A 26,942-nucleotide genomic window follows, 5' to 3' on the forward strand; every position below is an offset into this window, starting at 1 on the left:
GAGCCCAGGTAAGAAGTTCAGGAGAGGGCCCCTCAAAACTTACTGGCAGGTGGTGCTTTCTTCTGCTTCAGGAAAGCTAGGTTCCCCAGAGGCATGGGGCCTAGGGCAATTGTTTTGTTTGCACCCCTTGGTACTGGCCCTGGTGCTAAGCCTGGGCTTTACTAGCCAAAGAAATATATTTTTGAAGTGAAATAGATACATGGATACTTTTGATGCCATTTTCATCAGATGAACATAAAACTTTACTGGAATATGTAAAGAGCCCTTCAAGGTTGCCATAGGAAAACTTGCAGCTTTATCCCCCCATTCCTACCCCTCTTACATTTCCCTCCACCACTACCCTTTCTTCTGTAACTTTCCCCTCATGCATTTGTAATTCGCTGAATATCCAGCCTTCTTTCGATGTTGAACCACCTAGAAGTCGTCTGACTATGGCGGTATAGAAAAATAAAGTTATTATTATTCACAATTAAATATTGAAAATGAATTCTGTGCAGGTCAGGGGAATGCTTACCAGTTATGTACAGATCTTATATAATTGATAGTAGTTAAGTGTGAGCATTTACACCAACCTTATAGCCAGTGTAGTTGCTGATGCATAAGCATAGAAACATGATGGCAGATAAAGGCCAAATGGCCCATCCAATCTGCCCATCTGCAGTAACCATTATTTCTTCCTCTCTCTAAGAGATTCCACGTGCCTATCCCACGCCTTCTTGAATTCAGACACAGTCTCTGTCTCCATCCAGGAGACTGTGCCATTTACCTACCACCCTTTCTGTAAATTTCCTTAGATTACTCCTGAGCCTATCACCTCTTAACTTCATCCTATGGCCTCTCATTCTGGAGCTTCCTTTCAAATAAGAGACTCGCCTCACGTCACATAGGTATTAACCTCTGGCGCCAGAGCTAAGTTACTTTTTTCTATCTTTTTGCTTCTTTTGTAAAAGGAAAATATGAAATGTTAATATAAAAATATATATACAGTATATGAAAATGTAAAAATATTGAGCTGTGCACAACAGTGAGGATTTTCTCCCTTGATCGTTACATTTTTGGGGTATGAGTTTTTTATGCCGATGGCAAGAAGAATGCCAGCTGAAAATCACTTTGCCAAATGGAATGCCCATTAGGGCCAGATAAGATGATGGCTGAAGTAATGTATATATTTATACCATATAAATATATACAGTGGTGAGAGCGGATAGCATAGTTGGTTTTAAGAAAGGTTTGGATAATTTCCTGGAGGAAAAACCCGTGGTCTGTTATTGAGGCAGACATGGTGAAATCCACTGCTTGTTCTGGATCGGTAGCATGGATCCAGAATCTTGGTGGATCCATTAACCACTACCCTCTGCCGTCTTCCACTTAACCAGTTTCTGATGCAGCTCCTACAAAAAAGGCACTGCAGACAACTTGAAAGATCTTGGAAAAAAAAGAAAAAATGATCAAACCAAATCCGCTTGGAGAACCCAAATCAAACTATACAACATCAAACTAAAAGAAAAGCGCAAAACATACTACTCTAAACTAATTGGCACAAACACCTCTGACACAAAAAACACTCTTCAACTTAGTAAAACAACTTACGGACACAAACCCATTCCTTGCCACTCAAGGCAATAAACCACCAACAGCTTCTCAACTAGCAGAACACTTCAAACACAAGATCACTACAATCAGAAATACCCTCAACAACTCAACCACCAAACTCTACGAGATAATAACCCCCACAACGGAAGAAGCCATATCTGCAGACAGAACATGGACCACATTCCCAACTCTACAATGGTCTGATTTGAACCGACTATACAAAAAATACAGCCACGCCTCATGCGACTTGAACTACTGCCCATCGTATCTGCTAACAAATGCCTCCCTTAAATTCAAAACCAACCTCATGCAATGGATTCAAAGCACTCTCATAGAAGGTCAATTCCCACAAGATCTTGGAGAGATCATAATCACACCCCTACTGAAAGATCAAAAAGGCCCTATAGACGCTCCTACCAACTACAGACCTATCGCTTCGATCCCATTATATGTCAAACTGATTGAAGGACTTGTGGCTCAATACCTCACCCAACTACCTATTTGACCATAATATACTTCACTCCTCTCAATCAGGATTTAGATCTCACCACAGCACGGAAACACTACTAGCAACACTACTAGACATAGCCCGACAACACCTCAGTAAAGGACACAGGATCCTAATTATCCAACTGGATCTTTCCACCGCCTTCGATCTAGTCGATCACACCATATTACTCCAGATACTTGATGCAATCGGGATCTCAGGGGTGGTTTACAATTGGTTCCAAGGATTCCTTAAAACAAGAGCGTACAGAGTTAAGACAAACAACACGAAATCTAACTCATGGTCAAATCCATGCGGAGTCCCGCAGGGGTCACCACTATCGCCCATTCTATTCAATCTCTTCATCTCCTCCCTCGGCACCACTCTAGACAACCTAAATGTAACATCATTCAGCTACGCAGATGACATAACTATTCTCCTCCCCTTTGAAATCCAAGATCACACCTCAACAGGACACCTGGAAATAATTCTGGATGAAGTAGAAAAATGGATGACAAACCACAAACTGAAACTAAACTCGGACAAAACCAAATTCCTAATGCTTGAAACGGACAAAAACCCATCCATAACAGACCTAGAAATTAAAGCAACCAAATACCCAATCCAGACCTCACTCAGAATCTTGGGAGTGCTGATAGACAGAAGTTGCACTATGCAGACCCAGATCAACAAAACTACCCAAAAAGCATTCTTCACAATGCGCAACTTAAGAAAAATAAGGAAATTCTTTGACAAAGAACACTACAGGATAATTGTACAATCCCTGGTACTAGGTCTCGTGGACTACTGCAATATCCTTTATCTACCATGCCCCACAAACATGATCAAAAAACTTCAAAACCGTTCAGAACACAGCCCTTAGACTAATTTACTCACTCGGAAAATTTGACCACATCACCAATGCCTACCTAGACTCACACTGGCTACCGATTCGAGCCAGAATTCAATTCAAACTATACTGTCTACTCTTCAAAGTAATTAACGGTACTGCACCCACCTACCTAAATGACCGCCTAAAACCGTAACCTTCCAACCAGAACAAGAAGAACACTGACATCATTCACATACCCACCACTCAAGGGTACTCACCGCAAAAAGCTTTATGATAGCCTCCTGGCAACACATGCTGCAAAACTCGAACCTTCCATCACCAGATTGTTAACCACAACATCAGACCTCAAGACATTCCGTAAAGAAATCAAAACACTGCTGTTCAAAAAATATATACAATCTACCTAACCTCCCTCACCCCATCCCCCAAGAAACCAAAACACTGCCGTCCAAAACATCTTCCGATGTTATTAAGTCTTTACTATCATTCTGTTATTAAGTCTCTATCCTCAAACTGTATTCTCTATTGTCATGTACCATCCTGGAAATGTCCAGTTCTCTTCTTATGTAATCCGCTTTGAACCGCAAGGTACAAGCGGAATAAAAATCACTAATGTAATGTAATGTAATGTAATCGGTAGCATGGATCCAGAATCTTGTTTCCCATACTTCAAGCATTAGTAAATAAAGTTAGGCATGTTAAGTTCAGACCTAAGCTCTACTCTACTATGGATCTTGCTACTCTTTGGATTTTTGCCAGGTACTAGTGACCTGATTTGGCCACCGTGAGGACAGGCTCCTGGGTTAGATGGATCATTGGTCTGGCTCATAAGGTTATTCATATTCTTACAGTATGTCTAGCATATATAATCCAGATAAACCAAAGAATCACACTCAAGAGGAATTGATTTCAACTGTGAGTTCATATATGGTGCTGACATCATGGGATATCCAGGTTATGTCATGACATCTATGCTCCAGTGGCTTTTCACGGTACTATAAGGAAGAAAAATCTCTCTCCCAAACCCAGCAGAGATCTGACCTCACTCTGGTGCTGGAGTGTTGTGGCCTCGTTCCTGTGCTTTGGTAGAAATTCTTTGGAAACAGAACCTACTGATTCAGTACTTCCTAACAGGAAAAAAAAACCCCTTGTAGTGTAACATCTTAAGCTCAATGCATCTCCATGATGCATCCCACAAATGTAGTCCATCAAGCGTGAGTTGGATGCACACCTCCTTGCAAATCACATTGAGGGATATGGGTAATCAGGGTCTCCATCTGGGAGCACCTGGCTTAGCCTCCGCGTGTGCGGGTCGCCAAAATAGATGGACCTAAAGTCTGGTCCGGTGAAGGCGTTTCTAGTTAGTATTGGGGTTCAAGAAGGGATTGGGCAACTTTCTGAAGAAAAGGGGATAGAAGAGTTCGGATAGAGGACTACTGCACAGGTCCTGGACCTGATGGGCCTCCGCGTGTGCGGACTGCTGGGCATGATGGACCTCTGGTCTGACCCAGCGGAGGCAATGCGTATGTGCTTATGTGCTTATATCAGCTAAAAGATTGTGATATGCTTCTGGGTGAGAAGGCAGGAGTTAGCAGAAACTGCTCTCAGTTCTTTCAAGTTCAAAGATGAACAATTATCACTGTTGCATGTGTTTTTTCTACTGGTTCTTCAAGTCTCCTTTTGGTTATTTTATGAATATAAAAAAATTCATGCTGAGATAGACCAAGGTCCATTGAGCCCAGCACCCTGTCTCCAGCAGTGGCCAGTCCAGGTCACAAGTGTCCAGCAGATCCCAAAAAGTGGATCTGTTGCCCAAAGTTCATTTTCAGGGATAATCCTATCGAACCTTTCCTAGGCCTACCTGGGTAATCATTTTTAATGGACTTTTCTTCAGGAACTAGTCTAGTCTTCCTCTAAATCCAATTACAGTACTGTATGTTGGTCACCTTGACTACATCCTCTGACATTTTAATTAGTGAATCTTTATTTTTCAGTCGTTTTGTGAAGGGGAGAGACAGGGTAGATACTGAAAGCTAAGAGTCTGAAGCAATTCACGTCACATCCACAGGCAGAGGCCTGGTGGTTCAGTGACAGTGCTGCCATGCAACAGGTCCACAGTTCATTACTCATCAGGTCAGGGACTGGCAATACCACAGAAGGTGAGGGAATCACCTCATAACCATCATTGAATACGTACATACACATGACTGTATGAATACCTGAATAAATTAATGTAAACCATTCTGAGCTCCCCTGGGAGAATGGTATAGAAAATAGAATAACTAATTAAATAAATATAGATAACTTCCTTCTATTTGCATGTCAGCATTTATGATGCATGTTATATGAAGAGCTGCTGAATTTCATTGCTCTTAGTAGAACTGTTTCTATCATCTCCAGCCCATCCCAAATTGGCTGTTCGTTGACTTTAATAGCCAGAAATTATGCATTGCCTGTAGGACCACATGTTTTATAAAAGCAGGTGCAGCCCACATAAGAACTTTTTTTTAGGAGTTTTGTATAGAGAAACAGGAGGAAATTTCAAAGCTGAAGAAACCCCATCTACAGTTCGAGAGGTTGCTTTCCCCCCCCGGTTAGAGGATGTAAATTCAAAATTCATCACCAACATCTTCTCTCTTATCAAGCAGCATTATGGAGCAATGATCTGAAACAACTATTTACGCTTATAGGGAATTTAGGAGACAACTAAAAACATATCTGTTCCTAAAGTACATAGGAAACTGATTCACACAATCTCTCTCTCAATACCAGATCTCTAGAACTGCTAAACAATAGATATTAACTATGTCAATTCTACTCAATTTGTAACATTTTTTATAATCATTGTAAACCGCATAGAACTTCATGGTCCTGAGGTATATAAATGGTTATTATTATTATTATTTTAACAGAAAAATGATGGCTAGTAGGCATGACCAAATTGATTAATAGGGATTTTTTTTGTACTGTTTTCACAGATCAGGAAGTGTTCTACACCACTGGAGTGAAATCTTTTACTTTGTTGAACATTTGGCCCAAAAGTTCCTAAGGTAAATAGAAAAGTCATTTTCTTGGTTTCTAAACCATGCTCTTGAGAATTGCAGCCCACATGTATGATGTGCAGCGTCTATGCCTACAACTTTCTTTCAGATGTTCACAACTTATGCATTTTATCCTATGATGAGATTCAGTACTTTGAAGCATCTTGGAAAAATGGTACAGGCAGCAGCCTAGTAAGGGGGAGGGGGCGGTCCAACCCAGGCGCCGTCATGGTGGGGGGCAGTGGCACCATCCTCCTCTCCGCCCTGCCCCCCCCCCCGCCATGCACGTGCCTTCACTTCCCACTGTACCTCTAGCTCTTCGCTGGCGTGAGCGTCAACTCTAACCTGCTGCTCACACCATTGTCGACTCTCCCTCTGACATTACTTCTGGATCCCATGTCTAGAAAGTGACGCCGGAGGAAGAGCTGACGCGGGCAGAATGTTAGTGATGCTGCTCGCACCAGGAAAGTTTAAAAGGCATGGGGAAGGGAAAGGGCGTGTGTTCGAGGGGGGGGGGCACCACCGCTCCGGGTGCCTCTCACCCTCGCTACACCACTGGGTAAAGGGCACTGGTGTTTGAGTTTAGGATCTATCTCGGGGACTATGAGACCTAGTACAAAATGAAATAGTCATAGGTTTACAAAGGGTTAACTGATTTTCCATCTGGTAAAAGAGGATGCATGACCCCACGCTGTACCACCCCCAGGTCCACCCCATTCCACCCCTGGGTCTGCCCCATTATGCCCCCCAGCCCTACCCTGTTCTGTCCCCCAAATCTAGCCCCACACAAACCTCATCTCTTTGGGCCCCGGCCCTGATCTCACCAGCTTTTCAATACCCGGACAAAGTAAAATAAAAAGAGGGTAAAGCTAAAACTATAACGGATTAGGACTGATTAGGATTAAATAATCAAAAGTAAAAATGCACTCAGATAATTAACTAGACTGTCAGTTGAATAGTCTGGTTGCCTCACATCTTGTAAAATGAATCTTCACCTTACAACCTTGCCGGAAGCCTACTGTCTAGTCTTATCCTACAATCTAGGAAGCCTAGCTGAAGCTAAGGGTTTGGAGGGTGGTGAAAGGGAAGCTGAAGGAAACCATTATTAAGGAGGAGCATAGTAAGACAAAATAGTGGAATAGGGGAGAAGAAACAAGAAAAGGGGGTCATATGTGAGGTATTTTGTTGGCTAACTTTATTATTCAACAATTTTGTTCCTCTTTTTTTCTTGCAGCCCCCAGTTGAGAATGTCTTTTATAGTTTTCTCGACAAGAGGTTCAATTCTAATGAGGTTAACTGAAGACAGGTGAGTCCTTCTGTTTCCACAAATTACTTTATAGTTAAAATCTATCCCTAATGATGTCATGGACCATACCTTTGTACTTCCTCTTCCTCTACCTAGGTCACATTTTATGATTTTGTATCTTCTGACTTCCGGTCAAATGACTGTTTGTCTTTCTTTCAATTTGATCAATCATAGATATACTAAATCGTAGGCATTAGGTATGAGACACAGATAATAGAACACAACCCCTTTTCTCATGTATCGGAGGGCAGAGTTGTTAGGCCAGTGGAGATTCCTAGGCCCCACCATCTGAAGATGGATGGCAGAGCCTAGCCAAAGTTGTGATGCCAGTGATGATCCTCAGACCCTGTCAGCCAAAGATGGAAAGAGTAACAATCTGGAAATACAAGGGCAATGGATATCCCTGGGCCCTGCTACTGAAGATAGAAGGAAGAGCCCAACTGGAGCTGTGCAGGATTGAAGATGGGAGGAGGAGCTTGTTCAAAGCTGCTAAACCAGTGAAGATCTCTTGGCCCAGGTGGGAGAAGGATCTCAGTTGGATTTGTGAGACCAGTGGAGATCCATAGGCTTACTATAAAAAATAGGAGATCCTGGGTTCCTGCTGGCCAAAGAAAAAGAAAGTAGCAAGGTTGAAGCAGGGTGACAGGAGACAAATGAGTTGAGTATGTGAGGCTGTTAGAGGGAGATGAGGATCTAAAGGTTGCTGGGGCATGGGGGAAGGATACATTCAATGGTCGGATACAGCGGCGCTAAGCTTTTAATAGGGCTAACGAGCCTTGAAAAAAACTTCATGGGTGAAACATGTTCGCATTAAATCCCTGAAAGGAAGACCACATTTATAAGTTAAGTATCTGCAATATACACATGCTGAAATGGTGTTTAAATAGATAAAATATTGAAATCTAATCAGCTATAAGATCCAGTGAGGACAATGAATATAGATGAGCCCTAGGTGGTACTTCTGAGGATCTGGGGATACAACACCTGTTGTGAGGAGTAAATTGGAGGTGTTAAATACAAAAATAAAGTTATTATTTTATTAAATCTGCACACTCTGCCCTAAGCTTGGATTGATAACCCTCACAGCAGATTTTTAATTTCAAATAAGAGTGTTGTTTGGAGTATTCTGAATGAGAAGCACTCGGAATATTTATAGCCCTCACAATCTGCAGAATTCTTGTCAGGTAATATTCATAAAATAACCTACAGCCTGATCATACCGCATAACAATAGCATTACAGAACTGTCAAACAAATACAATAGCATTTAATTTGTTCCCTGCAATATTATACCAGTTTATTTAATGTGCTCAAGAAAAAGTTCATCTCCCTCAATACCTGCTGGAGCACAAAGATTTTTAACTCTCTTTTATACATCTCAGTGCTTTGAATTACTCTCAGCTTCTGTGATAACAAGTTCCAACGTTTAGGCCATGCGGTATTGAAAATAGCCAATTGATATTCCTCCGCTCTTATTTTATGGAGAGAGGGAATGTCTAAAAGTGCCGATTCAGCTAATCTCAAAGCTCTGGGTGGTTGGTGTATATGAATTGTGAGTAGACACAGACTGGACTATTTGTGACATTTCAAGTGTTCAGCATTGTTGATCTTTTTAGTAAAATTATAAGAAAGTTGCATAAACATATAAGGCGGCAAATGAAGAATACAGAGGTATGTCTCATGAATCTAGGGTAACTGTCTTATGGAAAGTGGAAGGTTCAGACTCCTGTGTTTTATTTATCATCAGCAAACAGCAATGTTGTTTTATGCCAGAATATTTTATTCAGATTGTAAATCTCATAAGAACATAAGAATTGCCGCTGCTGGGTCAGACCAGTGGTCCATCATGCCCAGCAGTCCGCTCACGCGGTGGCCCTCTGGTCAAAGACCAGTGCCCTAACTGAGACTAGCCCTACCAGTGCACGTTCTTGTTCAGCAGGAACTTGTCTAACTTTGTCTTGAATCCCTGGAGGGTGTTTTCCCCTATGACAGACTCCGGAAGAGCGTTCTAGTTTTCTACCACTCTCTGGGTGAAGAAGAACTTTCTTACGTTTGTACGGAATCTATCCCCCTTTAACTTTAGAGAGTGTCCTCTCATTCTCCCTACCTTGGAGAGGGTGAACAACCTGTTCTTATCTACTAAGTCTATCCCCTTCAGTACCTTGAATGTTTTGATTATGTCCCTTCTCAATTTCCTCTGTTCGAGGGAGAAGAGGCCCAGTTTCTCTAATCTTTCACTGTACAGCAGCTCCTCCAACCCCTTAACCATCTTGGTCGCTCTTCTCTAGACCCTTTCGAGTAATACCGCGTCCTTCTTCATGTATGGCGACCATACATGACCATGTTGTTTGCTGAGTAACAGGTGGGGGCACACATCGAGTTTATGTAATCAACAGATACCATATGAAACTTTATGAGTTGATGAAACTGAAGCCTCAAAGGTGAAGGAATATTCCAATAAATTTTGGTTTTGTAACCATTTAAAATCAAGGAGTGTTTTTGTGGGCACCCTGTACTGCACATCAGTACAAAACTACGGCTAGGCCACCCCTCTACATAGGCCACACCCATGTATAGGCCACAGAAAAGGGCGGCCTATGTTTAAAAAAACGGAAGATAAGCCGCCCCATGGTATTAGCAGCGGCTTATCTTCCTGTACCTTCCCTGCCTTTTAACATCATCCCCCCACCCCCGGTACCTTTATCGGAGCCCCCTGGATGGCAGACAGCAAATCTCAAACGGTGCGGGGCATCCGGCCTGCCCCCACACTGCCCGCAAGACTTGTGAGAGCTGATGTCAGTCACTCAGCAAGCAGTATGGAGGCAGGCCGAATGACGAAGAGATCGTGGCTGCCCTGCATTGTTGGAGATTCGCGATCCAGGGGGCTCCGATAAAGGTACCAGGGTTGGTGGTGGGGGGATGATGTAAAGTCCATACATAGGCCGCCCCATATAACTAGGCCGTTCCTCCATACACGGGTTTGTAAAACCCATGTATAGGCCGCGGCCTATATATGGGGAAATACGGTAAGTGGTTTACCAAAACTTTAAATTGTAAATAAAATTAGGGAAGGGAATGACAAAGATTTGCACTTAAAAGAAAAGCAAGCGATGAGCAATTAGGGAAAAATGGTTAGGTTAAAGTTGCAATAAAATCACAAAGGGGGAGGGGAAATCATAAGTTGCAATCGTTGAGTCTAATATTAACCAAAATTAACTGTAGGAAATGCTTGAGGAAAAAAAATGTCTTAAGAGCACTTTCAAATTTTGGAAATGATAACTCAGTTGTAATAATGAGGTAGAGTACATTCCAGAGCTTAGGAGGGCAACAGCACTGAAACAGCTGTCTTAATACTATTGAGCCAGCTATGACAATGAGAGGGGCCATTAAAATTTAAGCAAATATTTAAATAAATGATAACTAAAAGTCAAAGAGAAAACCAAGTAAGCATAATGGTGATTTCAGAAGAAGGGGTCTCCGCGGCCTCAAGATTTCTGTGTGTCTTCATCTTTGGATAACTCTTATCTTGTTAGTCCAAGAATAGAGTGCAAAGATTCTACCTAATAGAAGAGAAGAAATATTTCAAGATGAATGAGTTAGTGTATAAATAAATCAGTGAGTTGATAAAGAAAGGCATATTAAGAAAATTCCTTGTTGTCCGTTGAGTCCTAGAGGCGCAGGAAGATAGTGACTTGCTCTGATGTCATATAAAAGGCTTTCTGACTCATAGTCCATTGTTATGATCTTTGATGGCTGAGGTGGTTATAAAACTGAGATTAGAAAGAATAATACAGTAAAACCTTGGTTTGTGAGCATAATTCGTTCCGGAAGCATGCTTGTAATCCAAAGCACTTGTATATCAAAGCAAATTTCCCCAGAAGATATAATGGAAACTCGATTCGTTCCACAACCTCAAAACTTTAATACAAAATACAGTACTGTACGTGCTTGTATTGCAATACCTCGCTTGTTTCAAACAGTCACTGCACTGCGGGTGAATTGGGCGTGATGCTTTTATTACGTTCAGCCACGCTCAGTTTGAGATGTGCGTATGTTGTGCACACTTGAACTGCAGGTGCTTGTTTTGCGTTCAGCCGCGGTCAGCAATACGACTTACGTATATTGTGCGTAGTTGACGTGACGTGCGTATACTTGCTCGTACTGCAAGACAACGCTCGTTTATCGAGTTAAAATTTAATAAAATGTTTTGCTCGTCTTGCAAAACACTCACAAACCACGTTACTCGCTATCCAAGGTTTGTCTGTATCTGATATAGGGAAATGTTTTATCACCCTCTTCTGTGAAGGAAGGATTATTTGTACTTGTTGGGAAAACAAACATCTAGCATCTCACAAGGATTAGCACCTCGTGTTTGATCACCACAAAAAAATGTTATTCAAATTGGTAATTAATATAGGATGAAATATATGGATCGACAGCTGTTGTCATGCTATTAAAATGCTATTTCATTCATAAGAAACCCATCATACAAGGCTGACTTCTCTGTGCTTAAAGACATTTGCCCCCTGATTCTATAAACTTGTGTACCCACATTTGTGTCTCACACATAGATTTGCAGGTGTATTTTACAGAATAACTTAATATTTGGCTGTTAATTAGAGTTAATACCCAATTATTGGTTTAAATTTGTGTTAATTGGTGCTAATTGCTAGTGGTTGCTATTTTCCAAGTTTCCAAGTTTTATTAAAATTTGTTTAAATACCTATCATTAATTCTAAGCGTTTTACAATGTTAAAAACAAGGGGGAGACTTACAAGGGCATATCAACAAGACAGATTAGAGACTGGACATGTAAACCCAAGACCTCACCTCATCAGGACACCTGGAAACATTACTGGAGGAAGTAGAAAAATAGATGACTAACCACTAACTCAAACTGAACTCGGACAAAACCAAATTCCTAATGCTAGAAACAGACAAAAATCCATCCACAACAGATCTGGAAATTAAAGCAACCAAATACCCAATACAGTCCTCACTCAAAATCCTTGGAGTGCAGATAGACACATGTTGCACAATGCAAACTCAAATCAACAAAACCACCCAAAAAGCATTTTTCACAATGCGCAACCTAAGAAAAATCAGAAAATTCTTTGACAAAGAACAATATAGAATCATAGTTCAATCACTTGTACTCAGACTTGTAGACTACTGCAATATCCTCTACTTTCCATGCCCCACAAACATGATCAAACAACTACAGAATACTGCTCTCAGACTAATCTATTCCCTCAGAAAATATGACCACTTCACCAATGCCTACCTAGATTCACATTGGCTACCGATTCGAGCTAGAAATCAATTCAAACTATACATTCTACTCTTCAAAGTAATTTACGGTACTGCACCCTCCTACCTAAACAATCGCCTAAACCGTAACCTTCCACCCAGAACAAGAAGAACTCTGACCCCATTTTCCTACCCACCACTCAAAGGCATTCATCGCAAAAAGCTATATGATAATCTCCTTGCAACGCAAGCAGCAAAACTTGATCCCTCCATCTCCAAACTATTAACCACTACATCAGACCTAAAAGCATTCCGAAAAGAAATCAAAACACTTTTATTCAAAAAGTATATTCAATCAACTTAATCTCCCCCTCATTCCCATCCCATCTTTATTCTTTTTTTCTTCCAATGTATAGCTCACTTCTTCAGCGTCCCAAAAAGTACCGGACACCCAAGTAATCAACCAGTATCCTAATATCTCCAGATATCTACCAATATAAGGAAGCCGGATATTCATCACTGTAACGCAACCCGAAATTGTCCCCAATGTAATGCTAATCTGAATTATCTTTGTAATGTAACCTAAAATCTTTCCAATGTAATATAATATGAATCCTCAATTTGTAACCTGTACCAGCAATTTTCTAATGTAATGCAACCTCCTGGAAATGTCCAGCTCTCTTCCAATGTAATCCATTTTGAACCGCAAGGTACAAGCGGAATAGAAATCACTAATGTAATGTAATGTAATGTAAACAATGGGTAAGTAATGATGAAATACAATAATTTCAGAAAAGCATACACAAAAAGGGAAGAATACGAGGAGGGGGAGGAAAGGTCCTCTTTGATAATGAGAAGATCCTTTTTATTTATTTATTTATTTATTTTTTTGAAAGTGGAGAGAGTGCAAAGAAATAAATAAATAAATATAAGAGTGGAGAGGAAGAGGCTATTACTCAAAAGCGTCTTTGAAAAGGAAACACTTTAGTCCGCCTTTGAATTCTATCACACACAATGTGGGAGGGGAACAGATTGTCCAACAGGCAAAAACATTTTGGGCTCCTTTTATCAAGCCGCGCTAGCGAGGTTAACGCACGTGACTTTTCATCACCCGCTAACCCCGGCGCTGGCCAAAAATTACCGCCTGCTCAAGAGGAGGCGGCAGCGGCTAGCGCGGCCGGCGGTTTAACGCACGCTATTACGCGCGTTAAACCGCTAGCGCGGCTTGATAAAACGAGCCCTTTGTGTCCAGATTACTTTGATTGGTAAAAATCTTGATTGCAATAGTCAATAATAACACAATTGCAACTCAAGTAAAGCCAATGGGTGTGTAAAGGACCTAACATGTTCCGTGTTTCGGCATAAAGATGGGAATTCTATAAATGGTGCCTATATTAGGCACCGCTGGGCGCCCTAATTGCAGCCGCCTAGTAACACCTAAGTTTGGGATCCACGCCCAACTTTTATTTTTTAATTGGCTTAATAGGCGTGATTCATTTTTAATATGGAAAAATTGGCATGATTAATTTTTGATATGGAAAAACAAATATTTTAATTGTATGTATTAACTATGGTTTATTGTATGTATTAATTATGGTTTATTAAGATTTGACTGTTTTTATTAGAATTGTTATTAGAATTATTACGATGGAGATGTTGATTGCTTTGCATTTTTAGAAGAAAAAAAATTTTTAACTTTTGCTTTTATTCTTTTCTATCCTATTTTTAAATGGAGTTCCTTTCTTGATGAATATGTATTATATCGTACACCGCTTGGATCCGTTTTTAGGCTGTTCTGCGGTATAAAAAGTTTTAATAAACATAAATAATTGACTATGCTGGTTTTCAGCCAATCAAAAACCTCCCATTAATTAAACATTTTAAGAGTTTGGCGATGAAATCTTAGGACACCTAGTGACTCCTAAGAGGAGGCGCCCTTTCCATGCCTAAGGACGCCTAACAATGCCTATCTTAAACAGTATTTATTTTTTATACCGTTTAAGAAAACTAAACAGCTTACGCCAATAAGAACATGCATAAAATAACAGACAAACTAAAATCTTTAAAACTCCATGGGTAACAGTCTCTTCCTTTCAAGTCACGGTCGATAAATCACAGGAATGCAGTGACAAACAGCTGAGTATTTAATTGTTTCTTAAATTGTAACGTGTTTACACTTAGTTGTAAATGACCCACCAAAGCGTTCCACATCTTAATACCAGCAATGCAGAAAGTCATCGCTCTAGTAGTGGCATAATTTCCTTGCGCTATTGAATTCAATAGCCTTTGATTTTCAAATCATAAAGATCTATTAGGTTTATACAGCACCACAACTTACCAAAAATACCATGGTGTTTGATGTTATACAGTTTGATGAGCCACAGAAATTACCTTATGTTGTACCCGAAATAGGTGCGGTTATGGGTGGAGAATATGCGTGGTTGACTTAGTCATCATTAGATATTCGACATAGGTGCCTCCAAATTAGGTGAGTGAAAAGCAATGCCTAAGTCCAATGCCTTAAGTGCACTAGGCATGATTCTATAAAAGGCACTGGGGTTTTTTTTATCGACAACTACGCTAAGCAGTGCCTAAAATGTAGGCACCTCTCGACGCAGTTTATAGAATCAGGCCCAAAATGCCTTCCGCAGGAGTCCAGTCTTCAATAAATGTCACCTCAAACTGACAAACATCAGTCAAACACGTTGGTGATACACCATGGTTAACTAGTACTGCAGAGCAAGTCCTCGGAGTCCTGGCTTCGTGGTGCTAGTTAACCATGGTGTATCACCAAAGCAATGATGTCTGTTCTCTACCCCTAACTATGCCTTCTGTGTGGTTAGGCGTGCATAGGCACCTTGACTTATGTATCAGTTGTCACTGGGCTGAATTCCATGCGCAACTTTAATGGTTTTGTAATTGGTTTTTAATTCGCTTTTAATGGCGTTCTCAAAACACTGTTTATAGAATCAGGCCTTTTATGCTGAAACCCAGACTGTGTTGTGTCCTTTACCAATAAAGTTCATCTGGATACAGTGTTGCTAATCCCACCTTTTTTTTGCTTGTTTGATTACCTGTTACATGGGTACCTCTGTTCCCCTCCCCCCTTTTTTTCTTGATGGTTTCTTCTAGGGGCATAGATGGACCAGGGCCATGCAAGAAGTTAAGAGTGCATGTTATAGATGTTATAGATGCTAGGAGTTACGTGCCTACCTACCAAAAAGGTTCAAGCATTTACACCAGCCTTTGACATAGTAACATAGTAACATAGTAGATGACAGCAGATAAAGACCCGAATGGTCCATCCAGTCTGCCCAACCTGATTCAATTTAAATTTTTTTAATTTTTTCTTCTTATCTATTTCTGGGCAAGCATCCCAAGCTCTACCCGGTACTGTGCTTGGGTTCCAACTGCCAAAATCTCCGTTAAAACCTACTCCAGCCCATCTACACCCTCCCAGCCACTGAAGCCCTCCCCAGCCCATCCCCCACCAAACAGCCATACACAGACCGTGCAAGTCTGCCCAGTACTGGCCTTAGTTCAATATTTAATATTATTTTCTGATTCTAGATCCTCTGTGTTCATCCCATGCTTCTTTGAACTCAGTCACCATTTTACTCTCCACCACCACCACCCCTCAACCTCAAATTGTGTCCTCTGGTTTTACCATTTTCCTTCCTCTGAAAAAGATTTTGTTCTACGTTAATACCCTTCAAGTATTTGAACATCTGAATCATATCTCCCCTGTCCCTCTTTTCCTCTAGGGCAGGGGTCTGCAACCTTTAAGACATAAAGAGCCACTTGGACCCGTTTTCGAAAAGAAAAAAAACTTGGAGCCGCAAAACCATTATAAAACAAATCTAACACTGCGGGGCTGCCGGACCAATCAGCAAGCAAGGCTTTCATCTGTGTACGTGCTGAGCTCACTGCTCAGCATGGCTATTTCCCGCCGCGACGCCGGACTTGTAAGCTGCATGCCTGCATCGCCAGAATTTAGGTAGGCTGTTTTCATCCCTGTGGGAGTCCCGTGGGCCAGGGGGCGTCCACACTAACGGAGCCGCGGCAAAGTTGAAAAAGAGCCGCATGTGGCTCTGGAGCCGCGGGTTGCCGACCCCCGCTCTAGGGTATACATATTCAGGGCTTCCAGTCTCTCCTCATACGTTTTCTGGCGCAAGCCTCCTATCATTTTCGTCGCCCTCTTCTGGACCGCTTCAAGTCTTCTTACGTCCTTCGCCAGATACGGTCTCCAAAACTGAACACAATACTCCAAGTGGGGCCTTACTAATGACCTGTACAGGGGCATCAACACCTTCTTCCTTCTACTGACTACGCCTCTCTTTATACAGCCCAGCATTCTTCTGGCAGCAGCCACTGCCTTGTCACTCAATTTTTTCGCCTTGTCTCATTCCTTCTTGAATTCTGTTACCATTTTTGTCCCATCTGTTCACCTGAGAGGGCATTCCATGCATTCAAGCCTCCTACCATTTTGGTCGCTCTCCTCTGGACCGTTTCAAGTCTTCTTATGTCCTTCACCAGATACGGTCTCCAAAACTGAACACAATACTCCAAGTGGGGCCTAAGTGCTTACATCTACAGTTAGATGTGAAACTGCGGACTTATGTTTGTATTCCATAACAGCAGTTCTGTGCAGAATTGCCATTATAGATTACATGCCTAATTCGAGTCACCCCAGCACCTAAACTTTGTCGCTCTGCCTTGAATCTAGGCCATGATGTACTTGGAAATTTGTTTTCCCCCTGCCTTGTGCATTAGAACAGAAGCTAAGCATCCAAAGGACTAGGGTTCTAGTTAAGGAACGACAATTTAGATTTCATAAATGTATTTATGAATGTACTACCGGTATGCAGTAAACATTAAGCAGAGGCAAAAGTGATAGCACAAGCTGTATGTTACTGTGTCTCTCAGAGAGAAGCTCTTACAGCCTTTACAAAACAGAAAAAGGAAATCGAACTATGCCAACAAGCGTGGGATGGGATGGGGATGAGTAACAATGAAGTTGCAAGTAACCAAGACCGTACAAGTATGTTTTGCACAAATGCATTTGTTACACCGATTAAAACCAATGTTAGCGCCATATGATTTTCATACTATAGTCCAGGCTACGGTTTTGTCGAGACTCAATTACTACAATGCCCTGTACCTTGGAATAACAAAAGCAAGATGTAGAGCATTGCCGGTTATACAAAACGCAGCAGCAAGATTGATTATGGGATTGTCTAAATGTGATCACATTTTGCCATATCTCCAAAAATCGCACTGTCTAGCAGGCGCCTTCAGAGTACAGTATAAAGCAGTAATGATTTGTCATCAATTCTTATATGGAAACATTCCAGAATTGTTTAAAAATAATATGCTTAGTTATACCCCAAAAAGATCATTGCGCTCTGAGAATCTAGCTTTACTGAAGACGACTGTGAATCCAAGGCTTGTTGAGACTGGTTAAATGACTTTTTGTTGTGCAGGAGATAAGCTATGGAACTCCCTGGTGGGTCAGATACGAAATTGCTTTGAAAAGGGCATATTTAGAAAATTACTAAAGACGCCTTTCTCAAGCCAATAATTTTCCTCCCTGGCAGAGTTGATGAACTATTCATTATCTTTACTATGCAAGTTATGGTATTATTTTGTAGTCATGATTTCTGAGGATTGTTTGTATGTTTATTTTATCATGTTTCTGTTTTAAAATTATGTATGCAAATTATGTAAACCGTTTAGTTCTAAACGGTATGGAAAATTGTTAATAAATAAAAGGAGGCTAGGACATTGCGTGGCAGCTGCTAACTATGCTGAAGTTAGCAGCAGTTTGAGGAAGGGTGCCAGAGGCAGAAAATGGGCCAAGAGGTTATGGAAAAGATTAAACCAATTCAGAGCCGACTCTTTCCCATCTCTAAGGAAGAAAAAAAAAAAAAAGTGCCACAACTAAAATAACATTTCAAAATCTCTGTTTCAGCATTTCTGCCACCCACATCCTTCAAGGAGCACCTGTTTTCCTTCCGGGTGTAAAGCTTGCGAGCTTGGTTTCTTTTCTGAACTACCTTTAACATTCTTTTTCACTATTCTGAAGGTTATCTGAAGTCATCAAAACTGTAAAGCTGGGTCAGCTTTTTCCCTGTGGAAACTCAGAACAAGCCCTTTCTCCCTTTCAACGCCAAAGAAAAACAATATCCACCACAGATATTAACATTATGTTTATTCTTTATCCTCTACAAGCTGTAGATTCCACTGGCAAAAGTCTTTAATTATATAATAACTAGTCTTTAAGCCTGTTACATTAACAGGTGCTAGAATAGATGTGTCTGTCTTTCTTTGTCTCTCTCTCTCATTGGCCATTGTCTTTCTTTCTGTCTCTCTCTCTCTCTTTGGCCTCAGTCTGTCTGTCTTTCTTTCTTTCTGTGTCTCTCCTTGACCACTGTCTGTGTGTCTTTCTGTCTCTCTCTCTCTCCTTGGCCACTGTCTGCCTGTCTTTCTGTCTCTCCCTCTCTCCTTGGCCACTGTCTGCCTGTCTTTCTGTCTCTCCCTCTCTCCTTGGCCGCTGTCTTTCTGTGTGTCTCCCTCTGTCGCTCTCTGTGTGTGTCTGTCTCTTTCTCTCTCTCTCTCTCCTTGACTTCTGTCTGCCTATCTTTCTGTCTCTCCCTCTCTCCTTGGCCGCTGTTTGTCTTTCTGTGTGTCTGTCTGTCTTTCTGTCTCTCTCTCTCTCTCCTTGGTCGCTGTCTGTCTGTCTCTCTCCTTGGCCGCTGTCTGTGTGTCTGTCTGTCTTTCTCTCTTTCTCGTTGGCAGCTGTGTGTCTGTCTGTCTGTCTTTCTTTCTCTCTCCTTGGCTGCTGTCTGTGTATGTTTCTGTCTTTTTCTCTCTCTCTTTCCTTGGCCGCTGTTTATGTGCCTTTCTGTCTCTTTCTTTCTCTCTCTTTCCTTGGCCGCTGCCTGTGTGTCTTTCTGTCTCTCTCTCTCTTTGGCCACTGTCTGTCTTTCTATTTCTTTCTCTCTCTCTCTCCTTGGCCACTGTCTTGTCTGTCTCTTTCCTTCCCTCTCTCCCGCTCCCTGCCTGCGCCCCGCTCCCCTTCCTTTGACCGCCTCCCCAGCCCATCCCACCCCCTCTGCGGCAGCGCCACCAGCCTCCAACAAATCCTCATCCTCGACCCGGAAATTCACCCAGAGGGGAGAGTGGAGGCAGAGGAGAAGGCTGTGCGACCACGGAGCGGCAGTAGTTGTGGTCTTCCCTCCCCTAGCTCCGTAGCTCGGTTGCCGCCGCCGCCTCCTTCTCTCCCCAATGTCGGCTCCCAATGTGCGCACGCACCGCACACGCGCCACACTCTGCAACATTTCTCTGCCGACCACAGAATGACGGACGCACGGAGCCACAAAAATTGAAGTGCACATGTGCGCTAAGGGTATTATTATCTTAGATAATAATAATAATAATAATAACAGTTTATATACCACAGGACCATGAAGTTCTATGCAGTTTACAATTATTAAAAAGATGCTACAAACTGAGTAGAGTTAACAAAGTTAAGGGTTAGTGATAGTGTTTCTAGAGATCAGTTGTTGTGGACTAAGATTGTATAGGTCGGTTGCCTAGATACTTCAAAAACAGATATGTTTTTAGGTGTTTCATAAATTCCCTATAAGTAGTATGATACACAGACACAAACACACAAAAGAAATATTTTATATGCATGCATACAAATGATATATCTGTATCTATATAGATATATGCACACATAAACATTGCCAATAAAACGCCACAACCTTTACTCTTGTGATATTTTACTTTTTTATTTAATTCTATAATTCAAAGCCTTTGGGTAAGAACATAAGAATTGCCATACTGAGACAGACCGAAGGTCCATCAAGCCAAGTTTCCTGTTTCCAACAGTGGTCCTGGTCACAAATACCCGGCAAGATTCCGAGGAGAAAAACAGATTTTGTGCTGCTTATCCTAGGATTCAGCGGTGGATTTCCCCAAGCCATTTCAATAATGGCTTATAGACTTCTCTTGTAGGAAATTATCCAAACCTGTTTTTAAACCCTATTAAGCTAACCGCTTTCACCACATTCTCAAGCAACAAATTACAGAGTTTAATTACACGTTGAGTGAAGAAATATTTTCTCTGGTTTGTTTTAAATTTGCTAGTTAGCAGCTTTATCGCGTGCCCCCCAGTCTTAGTATTTTTGGAAAGAGTAACAAGCAATTCACATTCACTAGACATATTGTCATACAACAAAACTCTGCTAAAAGGATATGTAGCCCCAGAAACAATAAAAGTAATAGAGGCACCATGGAATTTGACCCTGCATCCCTTGGTTTAACATTCATTGCGCTAACCACTAGGCTTCTCTTTTGACCTGTTTGCAGCTTTCTTCAGAATGGCCATAATACCTGCAGCTGGCATACAGTTCGGTTTTTACTTTCTGGTTTCGCTTTCAGGGGAGAGGGAGGGGGGCAGCAATTTTATACTCCACTATAGTGATTTCAACACTCTGGATCTACATTGAAATAAAAAAGGAATCTAATCTTTTTATTTCATTGGCAAGGCTGATTCAGAGTTGCTTAGGATTATGGTGAGTAATTTCTTCTTTTGGGTAATAAAGTGATGCATATTTTATAAAGATTTTCAAGGTAGGTTAAGTTGGCTTTCTTTATTAAATAAGACAATATCTTCCAGGGGCAGCAAGAAAACAAAATAAATTAATCTCCAACCACACCCCTAAGCGCTCTAGTAGCTGGCATTGGTCATAGCCCAAGTGGCCCAACCCATTCCACTGCCGATGATATCTTCCAAAGACATTGCTGATCATTTTCATTGAAATAGCCCTCCTTGAATAAGATAATTTAGTGGACAAGAAAGCTCTGTAAGCTGAATCAGAAGACAACGAGATGGTTATGAGGACAGTTGACTTTCAAAAACTGTTTTGAAGGATATTTTAAGGAAAAGGGCCTAGTATTAAGACACAGTAAAATGCATTTTAATAGATTAATGGTATTGCAGAACAGGAAGGAAAAACATCTTTTTGGTCACCCATGTGCTTTCTCAGGACTGGCTTAACTAAGAACATAAGAATAGCTGTACTGGGTCAGACCAATGGTCCATCAAGCCCAGTTCTCACAGTGGCCAATCCAGGTCACTAGTACCTGGCCAAAACCCAAAGAGTAGCAACATGCTACTTATACAAGGCAAGCAGAGGCTTCCCCCATGTCTTGCTCAATAACAGACTAAGGACTTTTCCTCCAGGAAATTATCCAAACCTTTCTTAAAACCAACTATGCTATCCGCTCTTACCACAACCTCTGGCAATGTGTTCCAGAGCTTAACTATTCTCTGAGTAAACAAATATTTCCTCCTATTAGTTTTAAAAGTGTTTCTCTGTAACTTCAATGAGTGCCATCCTAGTCTTTGTAATTTTTGACAGAATTAAAAATCGATCCACTTATACCCATTCTCCTCCACTTAGGATTTTGTAGACTTCAATCATATCTCTCCTCAGCCATCTCTTTTCCAAGCTGAAGAGCCCTAACCGTTTTAGTCTTTCCTCATATGAAAGGAGTTCCATCCCCTTTATCATCATGGTTGCTCTTCTTTGAACCTTTTCTAATGCTGCTATATCTTTCCTGGGATAAGGAGGCCAGAATTGAACGCAGTATTCCAGGTGAGGTCTCACCATGGAGCGATACAGAAGCATTATAATATTCTTAATCATTTAGGCTGGCAGCTTCCAAAGAGCACCAAATAACAGTTGCAGTCAAAGCAAAGCCCTGGGTCCTGATGGCCACCAAAATCAAAGACCAATCAATGTGTACTTCTACCCATGGGGAGTTTTCAAAGCTGAAGCTAAGTATTGGTTACTGTTTGCTGCCGTTTTTTTTCTGAGCTAAGTACTGTGAATTGAGGGCATTATTATCCAGGGGGAGTTTATTGCTGGATTTTGTAATATTTGAACTGTTGCTGGACATTTATTGCAATGTTATGACCTCGGTTAATTGTTCTGCTTGCTGTATGCTGTTCTTTTTTTTAAAAATATATTTTCTTTATTAAGCAAAACCAGTACAAACACAACAAAGAAGATCAAAGCACAGATGCAAAATCACAATAGCTCCAATAGAAGAACAACCACAATTATATCTGCGGTACAGGAGAGCAATCAAAATGAAACCAAGGGATAACCCTGAATCAGGTGTCGTGCCATACCAGCCGCCTATTTTATAAAAAAAAATCCCCCTACAATCCGTTAACAATACAAAAATCTTAGGGGTGATCTTTGATCATAAACTGACCTTCCATGACCACATTAGTAATATTGTTAAAACTACCTTTTACAGGCTGCGCCAAATTCGTTCACTTTCACAATTCTTATGTTCTAAATCTCTTAATATTCTCATTCATTCTTTGGTGATCTTTAAACTTGATTATTGTAATGCCCTTTTTAAGGGCATTTCTCTGAATGAAATAAAACGTTTACAAATTATTCAAAATGCCGCCATTAAACTTATAACTAAAACTAGGAAATTCGACCATTTAACTCCTCTTCTTAGGAAAGCGCATTGGCTACCTATAGCTCACCGGATAACATACAAATTATGCATACTTACTTTTAAATCCCTATGTTTGTAAAACTCCAGCATTCATATATAAATTATTAATCCCGTATATTCCAAATAGAACGCTGAGATCCAATGAACAAAATCTATTGACGATCCCGTCTCTTAGGGTTGCTAATACAAGACGGCAATTCATTTTTTCAGTCACTGCACCTCAATCTTGGAATTCTCTCCCTATATACTTAAGGGAAGAACGTAATCTGGAGAAATTTAAGAGTAATCTAAAAACTTTTCTTTTTAAGGATGCTTTTGATAATTAGTTAACAATCTGCTGGTTAAAAATTCTTATTTTATTGTGGGTTTTTTTTTTGTTTTCCCTGCCTTTCGTTTTTACCCTGATTGTCTTACTTTTCTTTAAGGAATTTGTATTTCATCCTCTGTTTTCCTTGTGTTTACTGTTTGTTAAGTATGTCTTTTAGTCTGTTTGGATGTAAAATTGTCAACGTACTGTATTTTTTCCCAAAGATTGTAATTTTTTTAAAATGTTCATCGCTTAGAAATGTGATTAAGCGATTAATCAAAGATTTTATTAAACTTGAAACTTGATAATTAATCAAATCACACACCTCATAATTCCCCAGCTCCAACAAGAAAGAAAAAAAAGACAGACAACACACCATGCACCCACCCACTTGCAATGTGATTATTGAGTGATCCTTTTCTATCAGCTGCTTGGATTTCCAGTTCATTAAAGAATAGTTGGATTCTTATTTTGTGCTTTTTTTTGCCTATTGATGAATTGAAACATATAAGATATTTTCTTTGCATGGAGATGGAGTTTTTTTCTGACCTATGATAAGTGAACTTACTTACTTGCAGCAGTTGCTGTTATGTTACGTTCTGCGCTGCTATGTGGGGTCTTTTTTCTCTACCTTAATGCTTTTTTCTTTGTGTTTCTTCCTCAATAGTAGAGGGTAGAGTGATTGTGTGACTCTTGGTACTTTCTATCCTGCCTGGTGTATAATAGTATAATATTATGAGTTTTCAAATAGCCCATTTATCAGAGCTGATCCTTTAAAAGTCTTATTTCCAATTATGCATTTTTTTTATAGGGAGGGGGCTAGGGGCCTGAAAGTTGATTGAGAGGGTCACAAGGCTGAAGGCTTGCTTAGGACGCCTAATATCTCTATCCCCAGAGGGTTTCTCCAGTTATCATTTCCCATTGCTTTGATGTATGTATAAAGCATGCTGGGATTCCTACTTCTTCAGTCTAGCATAGCAAAATATGTTTATTTGATTCAGTAATCTGAGATGATATTTCTTGAAAGGCATGGATACAGCTGCATGTGAACAATCCCAAAGCACCCTGGGTATGCAGTGACTTTTATACAGACAGAGGGGAATGCTAACATTCGAATGTATGTGCAGTACAATTAAGACCTTTAGTAGTCAATATTCAGCAGGAGTTAACTGGGTAGGAACAGCTTCTGCCCAGTTAACTCTCACTGGCCAGCTCCTGGCCAGATGTTCAGCAGCACTTAACCAGATAGTGCCACTGAACATCTGGTCAGACTGCCGTGGCATTTTCCAGGTAGTGCTGAATGTTGGGAGCAGAGCAAAGTTGGAGCTGGATGTTATCCAGGCAGCTGAGGCCAAAGAAAAAGCTGTCCTAACTTGAACAGAGAGCTGTCCAGGTACTGATGGTGAATATCAGTGGTACTCGGATAACTTCTGGTGGTGGCAGAACCAGATGTTTAGTGCCAGTATCTGGGTATGGATTTGTGCTAACTATCCAGGCCTAGAAACACTCACAGCGGCCAGCACTCTTCCTTCCAGTGGCATAGTAAGGGGGGGGGGGGGCAAGGGTGGTGGTTCACCCTGGGCGCCATGTTGGTGGGGGCACCGGCACCCCTCCTTCTCTCTGTCCTTCCACCTCTTCCCATTCCTCCCCTCCATGCGCCCCCCCCCCCTTTCCCTTTCCCCATACCTCTAGTTGAAGTTGTTCACGGTGATCAAAAACATGCTCTTCATGACCCCATTGGCTCTCCCGCCAATGTCACTTCCGGGTGCTGCACATAGGAAGTGATGTCAGAAGTAGAGCTGATGGGGTCACGAGGAGCACGTTGTTGACTGCCGTGAGCAACAGCTTCAACTAGAGGCAAGGGAGAAGGGAAGGGCGATGTGCATGGCAGGCAGGATAGGGAAAGGAGCAGGGGAGGCGGAGATGAGGACGGGGAAGGAGGGTCCCTGCCCCGGGCGCCTCTCACCCTCGCTATGCCACTGCTTCCTTCTAAAGCAAAGTCCTCCAAGTGTATTGCTGCCAGTAGGGAATTGGTGCTTCAATATTGTGCTTTCAATTGCTAGGGACTGGCAGTTTCTCTGGAGTCCTGCAGAGCTTGCCTGTCTCTCCTTATTGAAAATTTACAAGTTCAATTATGGGGTGGGAGGGAGGGTATTTTTATTGTTACATGTTGTATAAGTATTGATTATATGATAGATAAGGGTGGGGAGGGGGGGAGATAAGAGAATATTATATGTATCATTGTTGATTATTAAGTGATATATTTATGGTTATTTGTATGGATATGTTATCACACATATTATAAGTTTAAAAATGAATAAAGATTTAAAAAAAGAAAATGTGATGGTGAAACAGCATCCCCTACTGGCAAGACTGTAGGTAGAGGACTCCAGTCCTGATCAGCTTGAAGGGAACAGTGGGCCAGTCTGACTGCTGCAGACTGAATATCCGGTGGTTAGATTCCATCTCTTTTGAACCAGCACTTCTTAGATAGCTGGGAAGCATTGCTGCATTTAAAGAAACCAAGGGCGCCACTGGTAACGCAAGGATTAGACATGAAAAGAGAGGCATCTATTAACAGGTCCTTAATGCTGTTTATCTATTTCAGAGAACAGATACGACAAGGCTTAGAAGAGTTGCAAAAAGTCATTCCTGGAGGAGACACTTACATGCACGAAGGATTTCAAAGGGTAAAGGACACTTTTCTGAAATGCTTAAATGTTGTGCAAGTAGTTAGTGTGTTAACCAGGGTTAAAGCATTTATTTCCCTTCCATGAGAAGGTCCTGCAGTATATAAACTGTTATTATTATTATTATTATATTAGGGTTAGCGCACAAGTTGAAGTCTACCATATGTAGGGATAAAGTAGGACAAGTATGAATACCATAGTCATTACAACATACACATTTGGAAGAGATAAACAAATTGCCTTTTATTTCACTCAGTGATTAACACTGAGCCAGAGCTTATATTATGTGAAAAAATCATAAACTTCACTATAATAAAGGCTTCAGTTTAGCCCATCTTAACCACAAAGGAGGCAATGCCACTGGATAACAAATGGGCAAACTTTAGGCACCAAACTTCCAAAGACTGTGAGTCTATGCTATAATAACACTTACATGTGTAAGATTTCATACAGAATATTAGTGTAAGCCGGCACTGGCATGCCCAAATGTAGATGTGCACACTTACATCAGGTCTTAATAGAAGATTTTGTAATAATTGCCCATTCTCTTTTCCATCTGTAAAGGGTCTAGAGCAGGGGTGTCCAATGTCGGTCCTCGAGGGCCGCAATCCAGTCGGGTTTTCAGGATTTCCCCAATGAATATGCATGAGATCTATTTGCATGCACTGCTTTCAATGCATATTCATTGGGGAAATCCTGAAAACCCGACTGGACTGCGGCCCTCGAGGACCGACATTGGACACCCCTGGTCTAGAGAGACTCAGAGTTCATGAAAAATGATTTCCTTTTCAAGCACCAAAGATCTGGAAGAGTCTTGTTCCTTGTTTCTCAGACTTAAATAATTACTTACAGGAACTTAAAAACG

General features: G+C 41.1%; 1 protein-coding gene across 1 annotated transcript in view; it reads left to right on the forward strand.

Moving 5' to 3' along the window:
• The window catches only part of ANTXR1 (ANTXR cell adhesion molecule 1), a 278,540-nt gene that overhangs the window by 22,083 nt on the left and 229,515 nt on the right, over nucleotides 1–26,942 (forward strand). The window contains exons 2-4 of the mRNA XM_033949187.1: nucleotides 5,912–5,983; nucleotides 7,209–7,280; nucleotides 25,996–26,077. Of these exons, the coding sequence (XP_033805078.1) occupies nucleotides 5,912–5,983; nucleotides 7,209–7,280; nucleotides 25,996–26,077 (226 nt within the window). The remainder of the gene's footprint in view (nucleotides 1–5,911; nucleotides 5,984–7,208; nucleotides 7,281–25,995; nucleotides 26,078–26,942) is intronic.

Source organism: Geotrypetes seraphini, chromosome 6 (assembly GCF_902459505.1).
Source record: "Geotrypetes seraphini chromosome 6, aGeoSer1.1, whole genome shotgun sequence".
Lineage (NCBI taxonomy): Eukaryota > Metazoa > Chordata > Amphibia > Gymnophiona > Dermophiidae > Geotrypetes > Geotrypetes seraphini.